Genomic DNA, 22,655 nt, shown 5'->3' on the forward strand with positions numbered 1-22,655 from the left:
TTTTGCGACCGACATTCCTTTATTATTCCACAATTACGCAAAATATCGAAAAAAGAAAATATCGTTAAAAATAGCGTTTAATATTACTATTAGCAGCGATTTGATTTATTTTTTTATTTTTTATAATGGCCGAGTTCGATACCACCTGCCCTTAATCCGTTTATGGCGGTACTGTTTTTTCGATTTTTTTTTCGATTTTCGATTTTTTTTAATATTATTTTTAATTTTTAACCAAATTTTATAATTTTTGCACGTGGAGGGTCGTATATACTTATATATCGTTATACTAAACTTTGGTGCATATACCACTTTATATAAACAGTTAAATAAACGGATAGGCAAAGTATATATTTTTTTATATATTATTTACAATCGAAATTCGTTTATATTCTTACCAATTTTGACGATAATAAAACCAAAACTTCAAAAGTCCGACTTCGTATATAAGCAAACGTCCAAATCAAATCCTGCCTATAATATCGGTGTTAAAAATTGTTTAACAAAAGAAAATGCTAAATATGTATTTTATAAATCTTTTTGCTTTATTTAATTAATTTTATATTATTTTTGTTTTGCGGCCAGATTCTGTGGTTTTTGCACGTGGGGGGTGACATATATATATTTAATATAATACTACATTTTAGTACGTATATCTAATTTTATAAGCCGTTAAATATGCGGATAGGTAAAAAGTATCCAATTTTATATATATTTTACAATCGAAATGCTTGTACATTTTGACCAATTTTAATATTAATAAAACCAAAGCTTGAAGAAATGGATAATGTATATAAATAAACGTCAACGTAAAACCCGATCTACAATACCGGCCCTTTTTATTTTTTTATAATAAAAAATGCTAAATTTGTAATATTTTAATATTTATTGCTTTATTTAATTTAATAAAATTTATAAAAAAAAAGTAAAATAAAGTTTTTTAATAAATTAATAAAACCATGCCTAAATGAAACTTTTTTTTAATCTTACCAACATTCGCGTAAATTATCCAGGTTTTAAACAAAATGTTAATTAATATACAAGCATTAACAATACTTTTGTTTAAATCGATAATTGCATACACTTTGCAGTAAAAAGTTTGCTAGGCTATAAATACTGTAACTAAAATTAGAATTAATATTATATACTATTAATCAAAATAGAAATTAAATATAATAAAAAATTATACATTTTACTTAATATTTTAATATTTTTTCAAATACAGTGGTTATAAAGACGCGGCCGGCAGTCAAATAATTAGCAAACTCCAATAGATCTAACGCAAATTACTATATATTTGTATAATTTTTATTTATTTTTTATACGAATATTTAATTGCAAATTAGGGGTATACTATTTTCTTTCACCATTATAATGCAAATATATTGTATTCACCGGCTACAAACGGCAAAATACCACAAATTATCCTTATATAAATAAAATAATTATAAGCGATATCGTAATATTAAATAAATTATTAATAATACCGTTATAAACGGCGAAATGCGACAAATTATCGTTGGTGGTACCGCCATAAACGGCGAAATGCGACAAAATGTCCTCAAACTAGAACGAGCGCGATCTTTTCGGTTAATGTAATTGGTCGAAAAACCATATAGCTGAAAAGTATATGGAGCGCTCGGTCCCCATTGCGAAGCAGGGGGGTTTAATTTGAGCACTAAGATTAAATATACACCTGAAATGGACACCTGTTTTGTTAGCAATTTTTAACATCTTTAACATAACCCACCTACTTTAACGCAATAACGCACCGCAAATAACGCGTTTTTAAAGCCGAAAAAAACCGTAATACCGAAAGATTTGGAATTTAAACTTACCCAGGCGGTTAAAACCGTAAAATTAGGCATTTCGAAAAATAAAGCGGCCGCGCAGTGGGCCGTACCAAAAACCACCTTTATACGTCGTTTTAACGACGTTTTCGATCGAAAACAAACCCATAAACCGTATTAATTATTTTTTAACAAATAGGAAAAATTCGTTAACCGTTCGATCGAAATCGAATAATTCGTTGGAAGGGCGCCCACGTACGAAATAATTAAAAAATTCGCTTTTTTGTAATACCGCCGAAAAAACGCGTAAACGTTTTCGGTAAACGTTGGTTAACTGGTTTTTTACGCCGCAATAATAATATTAAAACTGAATCCGGGATTTTTTTGGAGGGTGCGCGAATTAAAAAAACTACGGCCGAATTAATCCGGGCGTTTTATAATTAATATTAACGAATAATTACCGAATTCGAAATTAAATTTAAGCATATCGTAAATATAAACGAATACGGTTTCCAATAAAGCGATATAACGGCCGGAAATATATATGGTTTATTTTTTATAAAACGCCGGAATTTTATTAAAATTATATATACGTTAAATACTATTTGGGCGTCGATTATCGAAGCGGTAATTGCAAAAAAAAAAATTTACTTTAACCGTAATCCAAACGGGTATTATAGGGTAAACCAACGGCCTTAGGACCGTTAAATATCCTTATTGGTATTATTACTAACGTTAGGGAAAAAGGGAGGAAAAGGTATATATCCGGGTCGTGGTAATATCCTTCCTTTTATATATTATCCCTAACCCGTTTTTATATTTTATTACGTAATACGTGCTTTAAATACGAATTTATAATATAACCCGCATTTGCCCGTCCTTTATCGGGTATAGTCCCTATTTGGAGGTATAAAAGCAATCCAACGGGCGCGTATTTAAATATAATTTACCCGTCCATTATTCCGGGCGGTATAAACCCGTAATCGGGTTTTGCCCTCCTATTTTCGGCCGCGGTTATATCGCGGGTTTTTTATCCCCAATTCCGTTTACGGGCGGTTATCGTGGTTCGTTTTTTCCTAATTTTGGGTGGTATAAATCCGTAATCGAATTTTATCCTCCCGTTTTTGGCTGCGATTATATCGTAATTTTTTTATCGTACCCGCCGTTTGCGGGTGGTTATCGCGGTTTATTTTCCTTTTATTTTGGGCGGTATAGGGCCGTAATCGGGTTTTACCCTCCTGTTTTTGGTTACGGTAATATCGCGGTTTTTTATCGTACCTACCGTTTACGGGTGTTTATCGCGGTTTACCTTTTTTTATTTTGGACGGTATAAGGCCGTGGTCGGGTTTTGCCCTCCTGCTTTTAATTACGGTAATATCGCGGTTTTTTTGTCGTATTTACCGTTTGCGGGTATTTATTACGGTTTATTTTCCTTTCATTTTGGGCGGTATAAATTCGTTTATTTATTAATATAATTCCTTTCCCGTAATAATTACGGTTTTTACTTTTCGCATTTTTCCCGCGTTATCGTTTTAGTCCTTTTTACTTTCCAATTTTTTTTATTCGAATTTTTTTCGTCCTTATTCCCTTTTTTTTTACCATTTTATCGATTTTTCCCGTTTTCCTTTCGTTTTATTTTTTATTTATACTATTTTTATTTCGTCCGTCCTTATTTTTTATTCGTTCCTATTTATTATTCGTATCGTTATTTATCGTTACCGCGTCGTTATTATATCCCGGGCCTTTATTTTTTTAATTGCGTTATAAATGGCGTTTGGATAAATTAATACCGGTGGTGGAAATGGTCGGCCTCCCCACCGTAATAATTAATTGCTTTCGTCGCACAATAATAACGGTCGCCCATTTGTAAATCGTATTAATTAAATACCGATTAGATGGTATCGTTAATTTATATTCGCAACGCTTTCGTCGCGCTATCGGTGCCGCGGAATTCCAAAATAATTTAAATAACGACGAATATACCGTTCCGGAAAATGTATTTATTTTTTACGTTTTTTGTGTAAAAACGTCCAAAACCAACGGGGTTTAGGAATATAACCCTACCCCCGACGGTATTGGTTACCAGTAATATCGCGACATTAAAAAATCGTATTATTATTACAGCGAAACCGTTTACGTTCTTAACCCTATTTTCCGCCGCCGTTTGCGAAAATTAAAAATTATAATTTATAATAGTCGTTATATCGTCCAACCCTTAATTAAAAATACCGTCGTAAATGGTAAAAAAATCCTTGGTAAAAATACCGTATTGTTTCGAAATTTTTTTACCGTATATATTAATTAGGTCCGCGTTTATTAGGACGTATAAAATAAAATGGTTAATTCCGGGGCCGTAACGACCTTTATTAAAACTATTGTTTTTATTATTATATTTAATACCCTTTTTCGCAGCGGCGGTAATTGTAACCGTTAATTGGTACAAATTTTCGTACGCGGTCTCACTTACCTGGAAGTGCGTTTAACTTTTTTAATATATAATTATTTCGATAGCGTTATTAATTTTTAAATTTTTTTTTTAAAAACGTAATACGTCGCGCGATAAAAAGAATTTGCAGGAGGCGCGCCGAAATAATAACGTTTTCGTTGCTTTAATTACCGTTTTAACCCCTTCCCCCGCCGTTTTTATACGCTAGTTTCGCCCCGCGTATTCCCTGTGAGGAGGTTACGAGATAGAATAAGCTTAATCTTGAACGCGGGGAAAAGTGGATCACGTATAAGGTTGATGGAACGTTGAAATGGCAGATAACCGTCTGCTAGCGGGTAATAGAGATGATATATTGTTGTTGTTGCACAATCGATTCGTTGAATCGTTGAATCGATGAAGGTTATAAAGGTGATGAATCTAAGGCTAAGTTGTGAATTACGTGTTCGAATCCGTAGGTGCAGATCTTCGATCCGGATGTCCGGAATGCGGGGTCACGTCACATGATTTGGCCTTATTCATGTGACTGACCTGCCGACCTATTGAGCCTAACGGCCCATTGAGCCTAACGGCCTATTGTGCTTATGCATGCACAGAAAATCTGCGACCACAACGGGATTCGAACCCACGCACTTCAACGTATATATGATATAGATTATGGTACGTGCATTATACCACTAAGCTAGATTAAATATGACGTATTTGTTTTGTTGTTGAAACTATGAACAAAGACGTAAGATATAAAGCTTTGTGTGTATGAACGCGTATACGTTTTATTTGTTATTTATTTATTTATTCGATGCAGGGTGACTAATAAAATTAGCCCGTGCTAGCCGTTATAAGATAATGCAGGGTAGCTTATATAATAAGCCCTGCGCTAGCCATGTTCACATTCCCCACGTTTTTTCGCCTTTATTATTATTACGCCCCGTCGACGTTTCGAAATTCCCTTTTCGCGTTACCCCGTCGTATTTCGTTTTATTCGTACCCCGATTCGGTATGTATTTAATTTTTCGCGTCCCCGTACCCCTATTTCATCGCGCCCTCGTATTTTTGGTTATAGTATGGGTAAAAACCCGTTTTTTGGAAAATCCCGTCGTAAATTTTTTTAATTAAGGGTATTACCCGACGTTATACCGTTTTATTGCGGGAAATTGACCAATTCGTTAAATAATAGGAATTCCCGGTTTTTAAAAACGACGGGGAAAATAATAAAATAAAAAAAGGACGTTAAAATAAAAAAAGGGGATAAAAAAAAAGGAGATTTGGATAGCGAATCGGAGGTATATAATTCGGTTTTTAATTAATATTTTATCGCCGCGCAAAAATATTATTTCGTTTTATATATATTGATTTAATTTAAAAATTGGGTGGGTGGGATACGGTTACGTCGCCCCAAAAATAGGCGCGGATTATATAGTCGTCGGTTTATTTTTATTATATTTCGCCCCGGTAAAAGGTTTAATTTTGCGTATTTTTTTTACCGTGCGTTTAGTTAAATTAATATTTATTTTGGGTTTACCGTGTCGCTCTTTTTCCGGGGAATCGTTAATTTTTTAATTAATTGTGGTAAATTTTTAATCCGGTTAAATATTTAATTGTTAACGTCGTTTCGATATTGGGCCATTATTTATTTGGGCCGGCCCCCATTTTATTTCGAATTCGTCCAATACCCGTATATTTTCCATTATTACCAAATTTTTTTACGTGGGTTTATCGTACCTTTTCTATTTTACCAAAATTTTGCGTTTACGTCCTTTTTTTATTGCGTTTTTCGCGGCCAGGATTTTTTTATTACCCATTCCTCCGCGGTTTCGTTATTTAAATCGGATAAAATTAATAACGGGCCGAATTTAATATCGGTACGAATTTGGGACGGTAATAAATCGTCCGCGGCCTTTTTAATTAATTCCACGTAAAAAATGGGGTGGATTTTTTTCGGAACGTTCAACGTAATTATTAATAATGTAGGAATCGTTACAACCGTGTATTTATTTGCCACGAAATCAAATTTTTTATTCGGGCGATTAATTTTAACGTTCCGTAAATTAAAAAAAATTTTATCCTTTATTTTAAAACGGTCCGCCGGTTTCCGTATTTTATTCGCGTTTTTTTTGGCGTTATTATATATAAGTTATAGCGGCGTAGGCCACGTTTATACCGTTTTTAAAATGCTGTAAAAATAAATTCGCGCGATTTTTGGGCGTAAAACCCGGTCGTCCGTTTATTTATATTACCGGGACCGCGTTTATTTTATATTTTAATAATAATTTATCAAAATTAATTCCCGTGGTTAACGAATTTTGATTATTTAACGTTAATTAAACGGCCGGTAAATATCCGGACCAATTTATTTGGTTAAATATTACGAAAACATTTAAATAATATTATATTTCCTAATTAATCCGTTCCGTACCTCCGTCCGTTTTTAGGTGGTAGGACCTCGATAATAATTGTAAAATTCCTATTTATCGGCACAATTCCGACCAAAAACCTTTTACCTAATCCGATCCCCGGTCCGATATAATTGCGTTAAAAAAACCTTTAAACCGTTACCAGGTGGAAACGAATTTCGCGGCGCAAATTTCGGTTTTTATCGAATTTATCGCTTTTAATTGGATATATTTGGAAAATTTATTAATTATAACTATTATATAACGCGGCGCGTCCGTATTATTATTTGGGAAATCCGTTATAAAATCGATGGAAATTTGTTTCCAAAATTTATCTGGTATTAATAGGGGTTATAATAACTTTTATTTGCGTTGTTTCGATAATTTTATCCTGCGGTATATATCGTAATTATGTACGAATTGTCGGATATATTCGGCTATCCCATCCCAATAATAATTTCGAACCAAAATCGTAAATATGTTATTTTTACCATAATAACCAATTATTAGGGATTCGTGGGTTCGTTATAAAATTGCCGTGGTTAAAAATTCCCAATTGGGTAATTAAAAACGGTTTTTGTATAATAACGTACCGGAAACGTTTATTAAACAATTAATTATTTATATTATCGTTTCGGTTTCGGGTGGAAATCGTTTTATATCCTGTTAAACCGCGTTACGTTTATGGGCGTATACCGGGTTTTTTTCCACTATTTTATTCCAAAATTCTACTATATAAAATTATTAGAAAATAAATATTTTTTCCGGGACCGCCGGTAATATATTTTATAATAATATTTAAAAAATACCGATTATGGTTTTGCTGGGTATTGGGCGTAATATTATCGTTTTCCTTTTTTCGCTAATTTCGTTTTGCTCCCGTTTCGATAACGCGTCGGGGATTATCGCGTATTTCCTTAATCGGTATTTTAAAACGTAATTAAATTTGGATAAGATTTCGGCCTACCGCATTTGCCGTTCCGATACCATTTTCGGTTGCGTAAAATATTCGAACGTTTTATAATCCGTAAAAATGGTGAAAAAAACGGATATTGCGTAATTCCGTTTCCCATATTTGCAAATAATGGACGACCGCGAGCAATTTTTTATCGTAAATAATATAATTGCGTTGGACCATCGTTAATTTAACGGAATAAAATATTACCGGTTTTTATAATCCGTCCTTCCTTTTTTATATTAGTACCCCCCCGATAATTGCGCCGGAATAATCCGTTTTTATTTTCGTTTCCGTTTCGTCGCTCCATTAGGTTAATATTAACGTTTGCAAAAATATTTATTTAAATATTTTAAAAATAAAGTTTTCCTCCGGTATCCATTTAAACGGTATTTTTTTTTAGTAAATCGAAATAAAGGCGCCGTTAAACCCGAATACCCGTTTATAAAATCCCGGTAAAAATTTGCGAATTTTAGGAAACCGCGCAGTTTTCGTAATTTCGTCGGGGTTTCCCATTCCCGGATTGCGCGTAATTTTTCCGGATTGGTTTTTACGCCTATATTAACGTGTATCAAAAACCCTAAATATTTAACGGAAATAACCGCGAACGCGTTTTTATCGAAATCCAAATTTAAACCCGCTTTTTTTAATTTTCCCAAAATATATGTAATTTTCCGCCAATAATCCGTTTTAAAACCGGACGTATATATTAAAATATCGTCCAAATATATTAATATATAATCGTCCAATATATTCCCGAAAACGCCGTTAATATATCGCTGGAACGTGGCCGGGGCGCCCGTTAATCCGAATACGTATATTAACCATTCGAATAATCCGAATTTTGTGCGAAAAACTGTAAAATGTTTATCCTTTTCGGCCACGCGTAATTTATAAAAAACTGCGCGCACGTTTATTTTAATAAACCATTTTACTCCGGATAAAAAACGGAATATTTTTTTAATTAATAGTAAAAAATACCGGTTTTATATTATAATAGCGTTTAATATTTTATAATCGACGTATAAACGTTATCCTCCAAAAATTTTCCGGATTATTAGGACCGGGGTTACGGTTAATAACGCGTTTATTCGGATCCATTTTTTATTTATTATATCGATTATTTATCGCCGCAATTTTAACAATTAATTGCGCGGTATATAATATAACCGGCCCTATAATAACGGCGGGGATTTACCGTCGTTATCCTTTTGGATCCGGATATAATAATCCAATTCGACTTTATACGGGGGTAAAACCGAAACTTTACCGTCGTTAAATAGGTTTTCGAAATTTTTTAATTTTACTAATAACGTCGCCGGGGACCCTGCGTCGCTTTTGTTTACCGCCGTTAAAATTAGGACCCGGGTTATATTTCGTAACGAAATAAAAACGAATTCCATTTATTCGTTCGTATTTTTTTTTGTTTTTCGGGCCGCGGCCAGGAATATATTGCCTATAACCACCGTAAATTTCCCGTTTTTCGGACGTAGGGACAATTCCTGCACGAATAACTTTTTCACGGACCCTATTTTTAACTTTTTTTAATTTAAATTAAATATTATTTTTCGGTGGGTTATCCAAAGGAATCCCAGGAATAGGTCCTGCGTTAATCCCGGAATTATATAAAAAAATATTAGCGCGGATTAACCGTCGATATTTACGTCGCAATTATTTATTTCCCGTATATCGGTTCGTATTTATCCCGTTACCGTGCCCAACCGGCGGATTTATAATAAAAAAACCTTTATTATTCCCAATTTTTCGGTATAATTTTTATTTATAACCGCGTAATATTCGCATTTTAAATTTATTTATACAATAATAAATTTCGTCAAACTAATTAAAACCGGGATAAAAAATGGTCGCTTATTTATTATAATTTATATTTTTTCTAATTACTTTTTCCGATCCATATTTATTAACGTATTATAGGGTGGTTCGGGCCCGTCGCGTTGGCCTTCCCTTAGGTTAAAATTATAGCCCAAAATTAATTTTTTCCCTTTTCGGGGTCGTTTAACGTCGGACGTATAACCGGTATAAATTGGTAATTTTGGGCGTAATGGGAGGCGGACCCGCAACGGAAACAAACCCCTGTTTTACGGCGTCGTTGGAATTTTTAAACGGATACTTATAAAACCTTATTTTTCCTTTTATTTTTATCCAATCGACGTTTTTTTCGTTTTTCACCAACGTTATTGTGAGGAGGTTACGAGATAAAATAAGCTTAATCTTGAACGCGGGGAAAAGTGGATCACGTATAAGGCTGATGGAACGTTGAAATGGCAGATAACCGTCTGCTAGCGGGTAATAGAGATGATATATTGTTGCACAATCGATTCGTTGAATCGTTGAATCGATGAAGGTTATGAAGGTGATGAATCTAAGGCTAAGTTATGAATTACGTGTTCGAATCCGTAGGTGCAGATCTTCGATCTGGATGTCCGGAATGCGGGGTCACGTCACATGATTTGGCCTTATTCATGTGACTAACCTGCCGACCTATTGAGCCTAACGGCCCATTGAGCCTAACGGCCTATTGTGCTTATGCATGCACAGAAAATCTGCGACCACAAGGGGATTCGAACCCACGCATTTTAACGTATATATGATATAGATTATGGTACGTGCATTATACCATTAAGCTAGATTAAATATGACGTATTTGTTTTCTTGTTGAAACTATGAACAAAGACGTGATATATAAAGCTTTGTGTGTATAAACGCGTATACGTTTTATTTGTTATTTATTTATTTATTCGATGCAGGGTGACTAATAAAATTAGCCCGTGCTAGCCGTTATAAGATAATGCAGGGTAGCTAATATAATTAGCCCTGCGCTAGCCATGTTCACAGTTATAACGGTTTCGGTTAATTTTTATCGTTAATACGCCCGTTATTATTATATTTTTTAAACCTATTTATAAAAAATTTGGAAAGGGGGCGTTCCGTTTTTGGCCGAAACGTTTATCCAAATCGATGGCTTTTAAATCCTGGGCGATATAGCGGTATATGGCGATAAATCCGTGGTAAAAATCGGAAACGATACCTTTTCCTACCGACGCCTTTTTTATCCGGTTAACGATCCGGAAACGCAAATAATTGGCCCGTATTTTGTTTAATTATTCGAAACCCCCGGCCGTAATAAAAAGGCGTTCGAATTTGGTAAGGAAATGTGCGAACGATTCGCCGTATCGTATTCGGAATGCTTTTAATTCGGCGAAAGTTTGGGCCTTTTTATAAAGGTCGTCGTACGTACGTCCCAAATATTCGATAAAATTTTTATAGTTATACCCCTTTCCCGTACCCTTTATTTCGTAAAAAAAACGGACGATATTTTATATTATAATGATAAAATTAAATTATATATATTCGAATTAATCGCGCTGGTTTCCGATAAATTCCGTATCGCGTATTAATTTATACGAAATAATTTATTTTTAAATTGTAAACGTAACCGGTACGCCGTCGTATAATGGGGGGTTACGTAAAGGTTTTTTTTTGGGGTGTTATTTTTGCGCGATCGCGTTTGCGTTTAAAAAATGTAATTGCATTTAAACGATACGCTTTTCCAATATCGCGATATTCGCGATTAGGTTTTGGTAAAAATCGTAAATTTCCCCTCCCGAACCTGGCCTTGGGTTAGCCATTATCGTATTTAAATTTAAGCGTTAGTAAATATTATAAAATAAACCAACGGTTTTGGGACCGTTAAATATTTTTGTTGGTATCATTATTAACGTTGGGGAAAAAGGGAGGAAAAAATGTATGTCCGGGTCGTGGTAATATCCTTCCCTTTATATATTATCCCTAACCCGTTTTTGTATTTTATTACGTAATACGTACCTTAGGTACGAATTTATAACAACGGGTAATATTTTATAAACGTAATAATTTTTATTTAATATTAAGGATTGGGCGTACGATTCGATTCCCACGGGTTGGTTTAATGTTAAAATCGTTTTTAAATGGTTAAAACAGGTTTTTTTGCTTAAAACGAAACCAAATATTATTATAAAATAGCGGTTATTAATATTGCATTAAATTTTAACGTTTTAATCGATTAAATTTATATTTAAAAACGCTTAAAAATAAAGTTTTCCTCGAATATTTATTTATTTACCATTTACATTTTATTTAACCGTAAAATATATTTATTTGTAATTTTAGTAAAACCTATTACCGGTAATATGTAAAATTTTTAACGTTTTTAAATATTATTACGTTTAAATAACGAAAACGGTTTTTTACCGTTTATCGGTTCGCAACGTAATTTCCGGTTTCCCTAAAACCGGGATTTGGCCGGCAATACCCTTTGAAATATTAACTCCGGATTAAATAAAAAGTTTTAATGTAAAAATTATTTAAATAATAATTTTTAACCGCAATTCGGATTAAAATATAACTAACGTTATTTTCGGGACCCTAAAAACTTCCTAAAATATTAAAAAACAGGTTATACAAATAACAGGCCGGTTGGGCGAATATAAAAAAGATTTGGTTAATTTTATATAAATAATATTTAGAATTTTAAATTGTTTAAATCGTGAATTTTATTAAATTGTTTAAATCGCGAGTTTTACCTCCTAAAATAAACGGTTAAACGAAAAGATTAAAATTTTCAAATTTGCATTTAAAAAACGCGTGCGCCGCCAAATTTAAAACTCTTTTTATAAACAGGCCGGTATATAGGAAACGGTTTACGGCCTGGATTAAAAAAAGGCGGCCATAAAGGCCAAAATCCGGTAATAATACCGAAATTAGGATTAGGACCAGGGATTTACGGTTTCATTTTTGGATTATAATGTAAAAAAGCTTTTTGCGAATTAATAAATATAGGTTTTATTGCGATTTACTGCGGAAAAACGATTAATTGTATATTCGATATTTTTATGGCCGTTTTTCGGGAGGGTGTCCACTTTAAGGGTATATCCACTTCTGGGTCACCCACTGTAACTGAAAGGTATATGGAGCGTTCGGTCCCCACTGCGAAGCAGGGGGGTCTAATTTAAGCAGTGAAACTATTTCAAACATTAGTTTCAGGGCTTATCCCTAAAGCCCAAAGCTCCACAATTAATCCACTCCGTTCGTTTCGCTCCATTTCGTGGCTTAATTGCGGTTTTGCAATGTATTTGTAGGTCTATCCAAAAAACGTTTTAGTTCAGGTTTGAGGACAATTTGTCGATTTTCGCCGTTTATAGCGGTATTTTTGGCCTTTTTTTAACCGAAACTCCTTTATTATTCCACAATTACGTACAATATTGAAAAAATAAATTATCGTTAAAATAACGTTTAATACCGCTATTAGCAGCAATTCGATTTATTTTGTTATTTGTTATAATGGCCGAATTCGATACCACCTGTTTTTAATCCGTTTATAGCGGTATTGTTTTTTCGATTTTTTTTCGATTTTCGATTTCTTTTAATATTATTTTCAATTTTTGACCAAATTTTATACTTTTTGCACGTGGAGGGTCGTATATATTTATATATTGTTATACTAAAGTCTGATACATAAATTAAATTATATAAACAGTTAAATAAGCGGATAAGCAAAGTATATATTTTTTATATATAATTTATAATCGAAATTCGTTTATATTTTTACCAATTTTAACGATAATAAAACCAGAATTTCAGAAGTCCGATTACGTATATAAAAGATCGTCCAAATCCAGTTCTACCTATAATATCGGTTTTGAAAATTGTTAAATAAAAGAAAGTGCTAAATATGTATTTTATAAATCTTTTTATTTTGCAGCCCAATTTTGTGGTTTTTGCACGTGGGGGGTGGCATATATATATTTAATATAACATCTTATTTTGGTACGTTTATCTGATTATATAAACCGTTAAATATGCGGATAGGTAAAATGTATCCAATTTTATATATATTTTGTAATCGAAATGCTTTTACATTTTTACCCATTTTAATATTAATAAAACCAAAATTTGTAAAAGTGGATTATGTATATAAATAAACGTTAATGTAAAACCCGATTTACAATACCGGCCCTTTTTATTTTTTTATAAAACAAATGCTAAATTTGGGTTATTTTTCTATTTTTTGCTTTATTTAATTAAATAAAATTTATAAAAGAAAAACTTTTCTACCATTTACCAACAAATTAATAAAGGAATACGTAAATTAAAAATATGTTAATTCTACCGATATTTGCGTAGACTATTAAATTTTTTAACAAATTGTTAATTTATATAATAATATTAATAAAATTTCTATTTTAATCGATAATTGCATACACTATGCAATATGAGGTTTACTAAGCTATAAAAATTGTAAATGAAGCTAAAATTAATATTATATACCATTATTTAAAATAAAAATTAAATATAATAAAAAATAACAAATTTTACTCAATATTTTAATATTTTTTCAAATACAGTGGCTATTAAAACGCGGCCGGTATTTAAATAATCAATTAATTCCAATAAATTTAACGCAATTTGCTGTATATTTTTATAATTTTTATTTATTTTTTTATTCGAATATTTAATTACATATTATATATATACTATTCTCTTTTACCATTATAATACGAATATATTATATGTACCCGCTATAAACGGTGAAATATTACAAACTATCCTTATATTCATAAAATAATTATTAACGATATCGCAATATTAAATATATTATTAGTAATACCGTAATTTTAATGCTTAAACTAAACCCCCCTGCTTCGCAGTGGGGACCGAGCGCTCCATGTACCTTTTAACCACATGGCTTTTCGACCAATTACATTGGCCGAAAAAATCGCGCTCGTTCTAGTCGGAGGACATCTTGTCGCATTTCGCCGTTCATGGCGGTACCACCAACGATAATTTGTCGCATTTCGCCGTTTATAACGGTATTATTAATAATATATTTAATATTACGATATCGCTTATGATTATTTTATTTTTATAAGGATAATTTGTGGTATTTTGCCGTTTATAGCGGGTAAATACAATATGTTTGCATTATAATGGTAAAAGAAAATAATGTACCCATAATATGCAATTCAATATTCGTATAAAAAATAAATAAAAATTATACAAATATATAGTAATTTGCGTTAAACTTATTGGAGTTTGCTGAGTACTTGAATACCGGCCGCGTTTTTATAACCACTATATTTGGAAAAATATTAAAATATTAAATAAAATTTGTAATTTTTTATTATATTTAATTCTTGTTTCAAAAAATGGTATGCAATATTCATTTTAATTTAGTTTACAATTTTTATACCTTAATAGACCTAATACTGCAAAATGCATGCAATTATCGATTAAAATAAAAGTTTTATTAATATTTTTATATAAATTAACAATTTGTTAAAAAAGTTAAATAATTTACGCAAATATTGGTAAAATGAAAATATTTTTACTTAATATATTCTTTAGTCAATTTGCTAATAAACTTTATATAAATTCTTTTTTATAAATTTTATTTAATTAAATAAGGCAAAAAATACAAAAAAAAACACAAATTTAACATTGTTTCTTATAAAAATATAAAAAGGGCCGGTATTGCCAATCGGGTTTTACGTTAACGTTTATTTATATATATAATTCATTTTTTCAAATTTTGGTTTTATTAATGTTAAAATTGGTAAAAATGTAAAAGCATTTCGATGGTAAAATATATATAAAATTGGATATACTTTACCTATCCGCATATTTAAAAGTTTATATAATCAGATATACGTAGAAAAATGTATTTTTATATTAAATATATATATATCACCCCCCACGCGCAGAAACCACAAAATCTGGCTGCAAAACAAAAATAATATAAAATTAATTAAATAAAGCAAAAAAATTTATAAAATACACATTTGGCATTTTTTTTTATTAAACAGTTTTTAAAACCGGTATTATAAATAGGATTGGATTTGGACGTTTGTTTATATACGTAATCGAATCTCTGAAGTTTTGGTTTTATTATCGTTAAAATTAGTAGAAATATAAACGAATTTCGATTGTAAATTATATATAAAAAAATATATATTTTGCCTATTCGCTTATTTAACTGCTTATATAATCTGGTATAATCACTAAAATTTCTTATAACGATATATACATATATACGACCCTCCACGTGCAAAATATATAAAATTTGGTCAAAAATTAAAAATTATATTAAAAGAAATCGAAAAAACAGTACCGCTATAAACGGATTAAGGGCAGGTGGTATCCAATTCGGCCATTATAACAAATATAAAAATCAATCGAATCGCTGCTAATAGCGGTATTAAACGCTATTTTTAACGATATTTTATTTTTTCAATATTATGTATAGTTGTGGAATAATAAAGGAGTTTCGGTTAAAAAAAAGCCAAAAATACCGCTATAAACGGCGAAAATCGACAAATTGTCCTCAAACCTAAACCAAAACGTTTTTTGGATGGACCCATAGGTACATTGCAAAACCGCAATTGAACCACGAAGTGGAGCGAAATGGATTAATTGTGGAATTTTGGGCTTTAGGGATAAACTTTAAAACTAATAATACCGTTATAAACGGCGAAATGCGACAAAATGTTAGTCTCAGGGCTTATCCCTGAAGCCCAAAGCTCCACAATTAATCCATTTCGCTCCATTTCGTAGCTTAATTACGGTTTTGCAATGTACCTGTGGGTCCATCCAAAAAACGCTTTGGTTTAGGTTTGAGGACAATTTGTCGATTTTCGCCGTTTATAGCGGTATTTTTGGCCTTTTTTTAACCGAAACTCCTTTATTATTCCACAATTATGCACAATATTGAAAAAATAAAATATCGTTAAAAATAGCGTTTAATACCGCTATTAGCAGCGATTCGATTGATTTTTTTATTTATTATAATGGCCGAATTCGATACCACCTACCCTTAATCCATTTACAGCGGTACTGTTTTTTCGATTTTTTTCTCGATTTTCGATTTTTTTTAATATTATTTTTAATTTTCAACCAAATTTTATAATTTTTGCACGTGGAGGGTCGTATATATTTATATATCGTTATATTAAATTTTGGTGCATATACCACTTTATATAAACAGTTAAATAAATGGATAGGCAAAGTATATATTTTTTTATATATTATTTACAATCGAAACTCGTTTATATTTTTACCAATTTTAACGATAATAAAACCAAAACTTCAAAAGTCCGACTACGTATATAAGCAAACGTCCAAATCAAATCCTGCCTATAATATCGGTTTTAAAAATTGTTTAACAAAAGAAAATGCTAAATATATATTTTATAAATTTTTTTGCTTTATGTAATTAATTTTATATTAGTTTTGTTTTGCAGCCCAATTTTGTGGTTTTTGCACGTGGGGGGTGGCATATATATATTTAATCTAACATTTCATTTTGGTACGTATATCCGATTATATAAGCCGTCAAATATGCGGATAGGTAAAATGTATCCAATTTTATATATATTTTGCAATCGAAACGCTTTTACATTTTTACCAATTTTAATATTAATAAAACCAAAATTTGTGAAAGTGGATTATGTATATAAATAAACGTCAACGTAAAACCCGATTTACAATACCGGCCCTTTTTATTCTTTTATAAAAAGAAATGCTAAATTTGGGTTATTTTTGTATTTTTTGCTTTATTTAATTAAATAAAATTTATAAAAGAAAAACTTCTTTACGATCTATTAACAAATTAATAAAGGAATGCATAAATTAAAAATATGTTAGTTCTACCGATATTTGCGTAAATGATCAAATTTTTTAACAAATTGTTAATTTATATAACAATATTAATAAAACTTCTATTTTAATCGATAATTGCATGCACTCTGCAATATTAGGTTTACTAAGCTATAAAAATTGTAAATTAAGCTAAAACTAATATTATATACCATTATTTAAAATAAAAATTAAATATAATAAAAAATAACAAATTTTACTCAATATTTTGATATTTTTTCAAATACAGTGGCTATTAAAACGCGGCCGGTATTCAAATAATCAATTAATTCCAATAAATCTAACGCAAATTACTGTATATCTTTACAGTTTTTATTTGTTTTTTTATTCGAATATTTAATTATTTATTATATTTACACTATTTTTTTTTACCATCATAATGCGAATATATTATATAAACCCGCTATAAACGGTAAAATATTACAAACTATCCTTATATTAATAGAAAAATTATTAACGATATCGTAACATTAAATATATTATTAACAATACCGTTATAAACGGCGAAATGCGACAAATTATCGTTGGTGGTACCGCCATAAACGGCGAAATGCGACAAAATGTCCTCAGACTAGAACGAGCGCGATTTTTTCGGCCAATGTAATTGGTCGAAAAGCCATGTGGCTGAAAGGTACATGGAGCGCTCGGTCCCCACTGCGAAGCAGGGGGGTCTAGTCTGAGCACTGAGATTAACAAGATGTCCTTAAACTAAAACGAGCGCGATTTTTTCGGCCAATGTAATTGGTCGAAAAGCCATGTGGCTAAAAGGTACATGGAGCGCTCGGTCCCCACTGCGAAGCAGGGGGGTCTAGTCTGAGCACTGAGACTACTCAAACATGCGTTTGATGGAGAACGTTGAAACAAGTCAGCCATTATAATAATTCTCAGCAATAATATTACCAAATCCCATAACTTGGATATCCGCTAAATGAAAAGAAAAACGTTTTATGTTGGAAAATGTTTATTTATTCTTCTATAGCATGATCTGGACGTAAGCAGGTGGCCGTTTGGGCACTGTAGGTGCGTTATTTTCCAATTTTGCAATCGGCTCCATAATTCTTCAGGAATATCCGGTCCTCACCATAATAAAGCGCAAGGTATAATAGCTTCTGCCAAGTTGGCGTTAACAACAGTCGAGTACTGAATAATTTCCGGGGGCCAAAAGCTGTATAACTATTAATAACAAGGGTACAACCGGCTTTTCTGGCTGGTGACATTTCTTTAGTGCCCAATTATAGGTTATCCAACGAATGCAACCTTGTCGGCGCTCCTTCCGCTGAAGGTTTAGGCCAGAGTGTAGCTCAGAAATACGCTGGCTTAATTGCCCGTAGGGTTCTAGGATTTCAAGCGCTGTGAACCTTCGAAATGATCAAGCCAGAGCAAAGGGTCGGAGAGGGCAGGCATAGGGATAGGGATGTCACGTGCACGAATGGATATAAGCTTTAGGCAAATTTAGCTCGGAATACAGGGATGCATATTAAAAGGCATAAATAAGTCTTTAAGCGAGGACGCAGGCAGCGGCGGGTGCATGCGGCAGCTGACCCTAATAATTAACAAGCCTGCCAGAATCAGGAGGATTTGTCGAAGAGTGTACAGCCAAGCCAAACACCGAACAACTTCAATCCACTGTTAAATACACATCGCAACTATTTGCAGAGGGTATTATGATCAACATCACTGTTGTCTGCAGTTGCATAATTGGACATTACAAATACCGTAGGCAGATATTTTGGGCTGGTCTTTGAAACTGCCCGATCGAGCGCTGGGTGGATCAAACACCACTATAAAACGACTGCTAAACCTTGAGCGATTGTTTTATCTTAATAATAAAGATTTGATGTGAGTTTCTATTTTAATATTGCAATGGTACTAAAATTGAGAGTAACAGTGCGTAGGAATTTAATCGCCCGAAAGGAGCAATAGCTCACAATCACCAAATTGTACGTTTATAAAAGGACCATGTTGGGAAGTGTGTTGTGTTCATTGGTTCCTACAGTTCATCCAACCGCCTTTGCAAGTTACACGCCTTTATCTCAGCTCAAATCTCTACCAATTTTCCTGTTTCAGCGAATTTATAATCGAAAATGAAATTCGTTTTCTCCCTTTCCATCAGCCTTTTGGCCACTATGGGAGCTGCTTTGCCCAGCGTTACGACGTCCGACGCTGCCACGCTCAACACTCGCGCCGAACCAATTCCATGCAGCTCCGGAGGTACATGCTTTGAGCCCAATGGATGCCGAGCTACTATCGATGGTAAAGTCACCACCTTCACCGATCTGTCCTGCAAAATGTTCGGCAAATCACCAAATGAGAAGAACACGGGACCCACAGGCAGCAGCAAAGTGCAGGGATAGTCGAAACGGCCCAACCGAATTTGGGCAAAGATTATTTGATTTCGCGGTAATCTTGGAGCTCTCCGTCGAAAAAGGGTACAAATACTTCGCTGTCGGGTTGCTATCACGTTCATTTGCATATTTATTCTTTATCGATGAATTACGACGGGATAGGTCCCTATAAAAGGGCCTATCAAAGTGGGCGGAATCACCGGCCAGCATTCAATGCTGTGTTTAAACAATCAACGGCCCGACGGCTCGCGCTATATATATATATATACCCTCACCAAGCACAAAGGAGGCACTCGTCAGGGAAAGAGCGGAACATAAGATCCCTTTCGAGAAGCTATTCTTATGTTAAGAAAAAGCTCTGTGTTATTCAGAGCGAGGCAACGGCGGAACGTTATGAAATTCCAGCCTGGCGAAGCAATACCAATACTACTTTTGCCGACCTTGGAGCTGAAATTTTCTTTAATACTATCTTCAAGGACGCTGAAAACGTCTTTTATGACCAAGGTATGTGTTCATAGACCTCGTCTACGCGTAGAAATTAGGTGTGAAACAATTAACTGTTCTGTTTGTCTTTTTTGCAGTTATAAAGGAGAGTAACTACAATCCATCCGAGCGAGAAGCAAAGGGGGCCACGTGGATCCATGGATTCCTGAGATATCAGAAATCCAGATCGCACGCACACCTCTTGAATTACAACGCAACATAATGCCCAAGTGCGGTAGCCATTAGTATTTCAACAGTACGTCACAATAGATGGTCAGCTACAAAGAAGGAAATATCACGTTTGGTTCCGTTTATTAGTTTACGAGACTGCAATACTACGCACATTTCTGTTAAAGGGTAGGTGGCAGTCAATGCGTATCATTTAGGGGAGGGAAGTCCCGTTTGGATAACTGACCGTGATATCTTGGACGAAAGTGACACTGGAGTAGTTTAAGAAAAGGCAAATTTTACTTATTGCCCCCCTGTGTCTAGTCCGTTTCCAGCCACTTCAAGATCCTTGATAATTGCCCAGGTATGCCATAACCCAAGCATGGGGATATACACAATGCCGGTTAATTCTGAACTGCTGCCATATAGTCAAATTCAAATGCCACCACTATGCAGGTCAACTGGACTCCGTAGAGTGGATTAACTGCTAAGGTTCGCTTGGGCAAATGATTTATGATCCTTATCTAAAAGGTTTATACAATTCTATTTCGTAAAGAACGTAGAAGATGCTCGACTTCATGGCTGCGTTTTGCATGTACACCATCACGGGTCCTTGATCGGAAATCTGCTGTTCAGTACGGGCCTCGGTCCCGGGAACCTGGAAGCCGATGAGGCCCCACGTGGCAGGGTCGATGTCGGGGAGTTTGCGATCGACACCCCATTCCTTCCTCCATATCGTAGCTCGGCAGCTCGTCCGCCAGGTTCCTGAAGGTCAGCTGCCGAGGCCTGGATCTCGGCTCCCGGGTCTTGTCGTGACGGATCTATAAGTGTCCTTTGACATAGCCAGGGTCGGTCCTCTTGCGCTCAAAAACCTTGCCGTCCAGAAAGGGGATGCGGTACGCTATCTTCTTTGGGTCCAAAGATAAATACTTTTCTGGTGTCTAAACTTTTGGCCAAGTAAAGTGCTTATGATAAACCAAGAATTGCATCACTTATCAAGGATAGTGGTGCATTCCAAGTCCTAATATCCGACTCTTTTTCACATCGTACCTAGCCATGGCAGCGCGCGTTGAAAAAGAGGCATCAGCCATACACGCTAGAAGAAGTCGCCAATCACCAAAGCAAGCAGAGGCTCTGGGTCGTCATGAAAGGCAAAGGTTAATTTCCGTCTCGCAGCATCACAACAACAACCAGACATGGAACCAAAAACTTTAACCAAGAAAAGTAAAAACCAGTGCACGACCTAACAAAATTCCAGGACGATCATCCAGGCGGCGCAGATGTCCTACAGGATGTTGCCGGGAGGGACGGCACCGGGGCCTTTGAATACGCGGGGCACTCTGCCGAGGCCGTCCAAAATCCCGAGGGATTAGCCGTTGTCATCGTCGTCGCCTTGTCGGAGGGTTTGGGCGTGGGGTCCGACGAGAGTGTTGACTTGGGGGGTGGCGTGCGTGGTATTGTCCCCCGGTGGATTGTTGGCATGGACGCTTGCTGCACGGGTGATGGAGGGACTGAAAGGAGATGGGAACGTCGACAAAGGGCAAAAAAGGAGTCCAATCGGTAGCATCATAAACAGACCTGTACTATTTTGATATCCTACAAATAAACGAGCCGAGTGACAAAATTGAACAAGACCTGAAGGCCGAAGAAATATTCTTGGAGTGAGCCTCGGCCCTCATCCCCGTATTCTCACCGTGTTTTACGGGCAAGGATCATCGGTCAAGGCGACGCTTGGTAGGAGTTAGCAAGCAAACGCAGTAAAACGGTCACCGAATGCAAGAAACGTACCTAAAATACCAATCGGCATTCGTATTCTCACCACCCGAGTCACAATCCAAAGCCAGTCTTCGAAGCTCAGAGTAGCAGTCGCCGTCCCGCAATGTCAGGCCATTCTTCCCGAGCCATTTGACCTTGAGACGGACAAACTTTTTTTCTGCCAGCTTTTTGCATTCCGTTTTCTCCTGACCATTGTTGAAGAAGCCTGCGAGGCTGTCCGGTTTGGCAACATAGCCAAGTACCTCAGACATGGGAAACTTTTCGTTTTGCCAAGTGGTTTTTACTTCGTAGCAGCGTGCCTGAGCAGTTGCTAGCAGCAAGGCGACGGGGATGAGGGTAGACACAAGATGCATCTTGGATGCTGGTTTTGGGACGCTATTGTAAAGAGGAATAGCTGGAGGGAAAGAGTAATGATTATGGTAGACGTGATGCGCTGAGAATGGCTCTTGATGTCAAAAAACTCAATACCTGAATACACAATGTGGCCCTAACTAACGCAATCTTTATATGATCTCAACCTTTGTTTGGAAATGGTCTCTAAACTGATGCCTTGAAAATAGTTTTCGGCTGCCTGATCCAGTATACGCCAAATAG

At 34.4% G+C, this 22,655-nt stretch overlaps 2 protein-coding genes across 2 annotated transcripts; one reads left to right on the forward strand and one right to left on the reverse strand.

Annotated features, from left to right (window-relative positions):
* Positions 1-19,373: 19,373 nt before the first annotated feature.
* On the forward strand, positions 19,374-21,849 carry PpBr36_09925 (uncharacterized protein; the record flags this gene model as incomplete). Its single annotated transcript, XM_029897043.1, has 2 exons — positions 19,374-19,631; positions 21,544-21,849. The coding sequence occupies 2 exons, from the start codon at positions 19,374-19,376 to the stop codon at positions 21,847-21,849; spliced, it is 564 nt and encodes a 187-aa protein (XP_029745290.1).
* Positions 20,806-22,414, reverse strand: PpBr36_09926 (uncharacterized protein; the record flags this gene model as incomplete). The annotated part of the gene is made up of 2 exons (XM_029897044.1): positions 20,806-21,013; positions 22,074-22,414. 2 exons carry the CDS (start codon positions 22,412-22,414, stop codon positions 20,806-20,808), a joined length of 549 nt encoding a protein of 182 aa, XP_029745288.1.
* Between the last annotated feature and the right edge of the window lie 241 nt (positions 22,415-22,655).

Source organism: Pyricularia pennisetigena (assembly GCF_004337985.1).
Source record: "Pyricularia pennisetigena strain Br36 chromosome 7 map unlocalized Pyricularia_pennisetigena_Br36_Scf_7, whole genome shotgun sequence".
Taxonomy (NCBI): Eukaryota; Fungi; Ascomycota; class Sordariomycetes; order Magnaporthales; family Pyriculariaceae; genus Pyricularia; species Pyricularia pennisetigena.